At 56.9% G+C, this 4339-nt stretch overlaps 1 protein-coding gene across 1 annotated transcript in view; it reads left to right on the top strand.

The window, feature by feature from the left end:
* The window catches only part of ZNF511 (zinc finger protein 511), a 6551-nt gene that overhangs the window by 675 nt on the left and 1537 nt on the right, over positions 1 to 4339 (top strand). Inside the window, exons 2-5 of the mRNA XM_017519912.2 lie at positions 600 to 673; positions 979 to 1180; positions 1365 to 1489; positions 2769 to 2918. Of these exons, the coding sequence (XP_017375401.1) occupies positions 600 to 673; positions 979 to 1180; positions 1365 to 1489; positions 2769 to 2918 (551 nt within the window). The remainder of the gene's footprint in view (positions 1 to 599; positions 674 to 978; positions 1181 to 1364; positions 1490 to 2768; positions 2919 to 4339) is intronic.

The following is a 4339-nucleotide window of genomic DNA, read 5'->3' as shown; positions in this document are numbered from 1 at the left end:
CCTGAGGCCGCGGGGCGGGGCCGGAGCCCGGGGCAGGCGGGGCCTGAGGCTTTCGGTCGGGACCTGAGGCCGCGGGGCGGGGCCGGAGTCCGGGGCAGGCGGGGCCTGAGGCTGCGGGGCGGGGCCTGAGGCTGCGGGGCGGGGCCGGAGCCTGGGTCAGGCGGGGCCGGAGGCTTTGGGGCGGGACCTGAGGCCGCGGGGTGGGCGCGGAGCCTGAAGTGGGCGGTACCGGAGCGTGGGGCAGGTGGGACCTGAAGCTGCAGGGTGGGGCTGTTTCTTCGAGTGGGCGGAGCCTACAGTGGCGGGGCGGGGCTGGAGCCTGGGACAGGCAGGACCTAAGGCTGCGGGGCGGGGGCCTGAGGCTTCGTGTCAGAGGCGGAACGTGGGGCAGGCGGGACTTGTGGCTGCCGGACGGAGCCTCAGCCTTGGGCAGGCAGGGTCTGTGGCCGCGGGGTGGGGCCGAACCGCGGAGGGTGGAGCCTATGGCTGTGGGGCGGGACCGCAGCCCGGGATGGGTGGGGCCACGGGTGTGGGTGGGGCCTAACGCGTGGCCGTGTCGTGAGGCACCCGGCCACACCCACAACGCACATTTCCTACAGGATGGGGACGTGCAGCGCCACCTTTACCTCCAGGACGTGCTCTTGCAGGTGGCCGATGTGCCTGAGAAGCCCAGGTGAGCGGCTGGGCAGCACCGGCCAGTGCCACTCCTGTGCCGCCCTGCCCCGTGCCTCCTCCCTGGGGCAGGGCTGCCGGCTCCTCCACATGCGGCCGCCCCACCGAGGCACTGCTCCCGTCCAGCTTTGGCGTGCCCGGCTTCACCACCCAGCCTGTTTGTGAAACTTTATTCATAAAAAGAGGGCTTGGAATTATAAAAGATGCATGGGGGCTTTATGGGACGTCTCAAAGGGAAACTGGGCAGAAAGTCCAGCTTGGTTCCTCGCACCGGTGGAGGGGCCCCTGAGCAGGTCTCCTTGGCAGGGTGCCTGCGTTCACCTGCCAGGTGGCCGGCTGCTGCCAAGTGTTCGATGCCCTGGGCGACTACGAGCACCACTACCACACGCTGCACGGAAACGTTTGCTCCTTTTGCAAACGGGCCTTCCCTTCCGGACACCTGCTGGATGCCCACATCCTGGAGTGGCACGATTCACTCTTCCAGATCCTGTCCGAGAGGCAGGACATGGTAGGTGACGTCTGCACAGCTGCCGAGGCCGCCCCCAGTGTGATAGGCTCGGAGCGCTGCCCCCAGCTCTTGGGTGCACAGGCAAGGCCAGGGACACCTTCCAGCCCTTGGCAGCCCAGCTATGGAGGCATGGCAGTGGGGGAGGGCTAGGGGTCAGAGGGAGGTGATGCTGTCTCCATTTCAGTACCAGTGCCTGGTAGAAGGCTGCACAGAGAAGTTCAAGACCAGCAGAGACCGGAAGGATCACATGGTGAGGATGCACCTGTACCCCGTGGACTTCCGTTTTGATAAGCCAAAGAAAAGCAGAAGGTAGGGAGCCGCCAGGCTCTGCACTGCCTGCCTTTGATTTTAGGGAAAGGTTTCCAACCAGCCAAATGCACAGATTGTCAGACTTAGACGCCACGGTTAAGCACCTGTGTGTCCCTCAGGGGTGTTCACCGGCAGGTACCTGAAACCCTGGGAGCACACAGGCCACCCTGCCGAAGGGAGGCTGGAGAGGAGCCTTGGCTGCCTGGCTTCGTGCCCGAGGAGGCAGGAGAGGGAGTGTGGCAATGACCGGGCACAGCTCCTCCACACTCACACCCCCCAGGGCTATGCCTGTACCTCCTGCAGCCCACATCACTCAGCCTCGGCTTTCTCTTTGTCGTAGGTGTGCACATGTGAGTTTGACAGCAAAGCCGTTTACTAACACGTTACCACAGAGGCAGCGCACTCTCAGGAAATAATCTCCAGGAACAATCCTTTTTTAGAGACAGGGTCTCGCTCTGACACCCAGGCTGGAGTGCAGTGTTGTGATCTAGGTTCACTGCAACTTCCATCTCCCAGGTTCAAGCGATTCTCCCACTTCAGCCTCCTAAAGGGCTAGGACTAGCAATACGCATCACCACACTCGGGAAATTTTTCTGTTTTGTAGAGGCAGCGTCTTGCTGTGTTGCCCAGTCTGGTCTTGAGCTCCTGGGCTCAAGCAATCCACCTGCCTCAGCCGCCCAAAGTGCTGGGATTACCATGTCCAGACAGAACAATTCTTAAGTTGTGTTATATTTTTTCTTTTTTCAACTGATTATTTTAGGTGAACCTTTCAGACATTTTCTCAAGTAGTACTTTGCTGTTTAAAATAAAATAATTGGGAGAACCGACTGCAACATGGGAGGCTTTACAAAGACTTTGTACAAAGTAATCGTCTCCTTTCTGATGGATGATTTTAAGGAGAAAAACTCTGCAATGCTGGATTGAGATACGTGTGTTACCAAAGTGACTATAGTCTCCGGTTAACTTAGCAAATTTCTCACACCCATAAAGAGACCTGTGGCACCATTGGCACCAAAAAATACTATTTTCAAAAAAAGTATGATTGTTACAGTTAAGTTTATAAAATGCAGGCTTTATTATATAAAATGACCTTGGTTTAATCATTCTCCTTTTCCCGGTAGCCCGAAAACCACGCTATAAAATTAGACTATGCCAAAATAGTAAGAAAATGTGCTATTTACAGGGAAAAGCATAGTTTCTTTTTTGCAAGTTCATTTCTGGGGAGCACTGGGGCTGTAGGAGCCACTCAGGGCTGCTGCTCACTGCTGTGTCCCTGCAGCCCAGCCTCACCAGGGGCCGGCACCCAAGCCTCAGCGGACGTCCAGGGGAACAGCGGAGAGCGGTCAGAAGGGGACGCCATGGAAATCTGCACTGAGCCTGCGGTGGCCTCCCCTGCACCGGTGGGTGAGAGGCGGACCTACAGTCATAGGTCAGTGCTGGACCTCTTTCTGCAGCACGTTCGTTCTAAATGCGTGCCAGTGCTGAGCACTCTGGGTTGCCTCCTGGGCTGCTGTTTTTCTCATACTGAATTCAAAAAGATAGCGCTGGGTAAGAAAATCTGCTTCTGCCAGAGGTGAAAGTCCCAAGATTTCCATTCCTGTGAATAACTCCGTTTCTCTTGCATACTGTTTCTGAGCCACTGAAGCACAGGAGTGCCAAGCCCCACCCTCTTTTCCTCGTCGTCTGAGTGGGATGGCAAGATTTCACCTGCAGTTGCTTCAGTTACAACCCAGCATCTGTCTTTCTAGCATTAACTGTACTTTTATTGGGTTAAAGTTGATTGCAAATTAATTTGGGGAAAATGTTGAACAATTGGGGAAAAAAAATCACCAAACAATCGAAACAGATGGAAGATGAAGCTGGTGTTCCCTGCACCCCCGGACTTTGGCCTTTGAATGAACCGGGGGTGGGGGCTGTAGGGGTTTCCATCAGAGGGTTGTCGGGTACCTGGACCGCTCTCAGCCCCAAGGGCTTGGCAGGAGCCACCGTAATCGTTCTCAAAAACCACACTATAAAAGTGTGGAGTCCTTCCCGGCCGGTGGGCACAGGTGGCCGGCAGGATATCCCACAGGAAGTAGGTCTGAGAGCGGCTGTGGAAAGGGAGCTGCCCCAGGACCCAGGAGGGCCGGCCGGTGGCGCATTCTGCCTGTTCGTAGAGCGAAAGAATGAGAAGGGCAGGGCCCAGCCCAGCAGGGTCTAGTGGGCGGAGACGACAGATCACAGGAAAGAAAATCACAGGACACAGAGATAAGAAGAACTCAGCTGGGCCCAGGGAACTGCGACTGCCAAGGTGCGGAAGTGACCCCAAATGCCTGGGCATGCTGATATTTATTGTTTACAAGGCGGGGAGCAGGGTCAGGAGAGTGACCCATCTGACGTGATGGATAGAGTCAAACAAATCACGTGCTTACAGTACAGGGGCCCCTCCCTTTCAGGTAGCCGCCGCAAGGGAGAGAGGCACATCTTTCTACAGACTCATCAGAAAGATCAAAGGCTTCCCCTGCTCTTACTTCTCACAACTTCTAAGAACTTAAACAGAGAGCCAGGTGGGAAAGTGGAACCTGAAAGTGGATGAGGGTGGTGACCATCGGAGCACAGCATCGCAGAGAGGCATTTAAGCCCCTGGATGTCTGTGGGCCAACCTGGCTAAAGTCGGGCCTTCCTCAAGAGCCAGGCAGAGCAGTGTTCTCTGAATTCCCCCAGTGAAAGGGAAATTCCCCTTCACGGCCTGCTAAGTAACGGGCACCTTCCCAGGGGCCGGCATGACCTCAGGGCCTGCCTGCTGAGTAGCGGGCGCCTCCCCGGGCACTGGCATTACCTCAGGGCCTGCCTGCCGAGTAGCGGGCGCCT

Source organism: Cebus imitator, unplaced genomic scaffold, assembly GCF_001604975.1.
Source record: "Cebus imitator isolate Cc_AM_T3 unplaced genomic scaffold, Cebus_imitator-1.0 Scaffold780, whole genome shotgun sequence".
NCBI lineage: Eukaryota > Metazoa > Chordata > Mammalia > Primates > Cebidae > Cebus > Cebus imitator.
The sequence above is the reverse complement of the archived record's forward strand: the minus strand, read 5'-3'. Positions and strand labels throughout refer to the sequence as shown.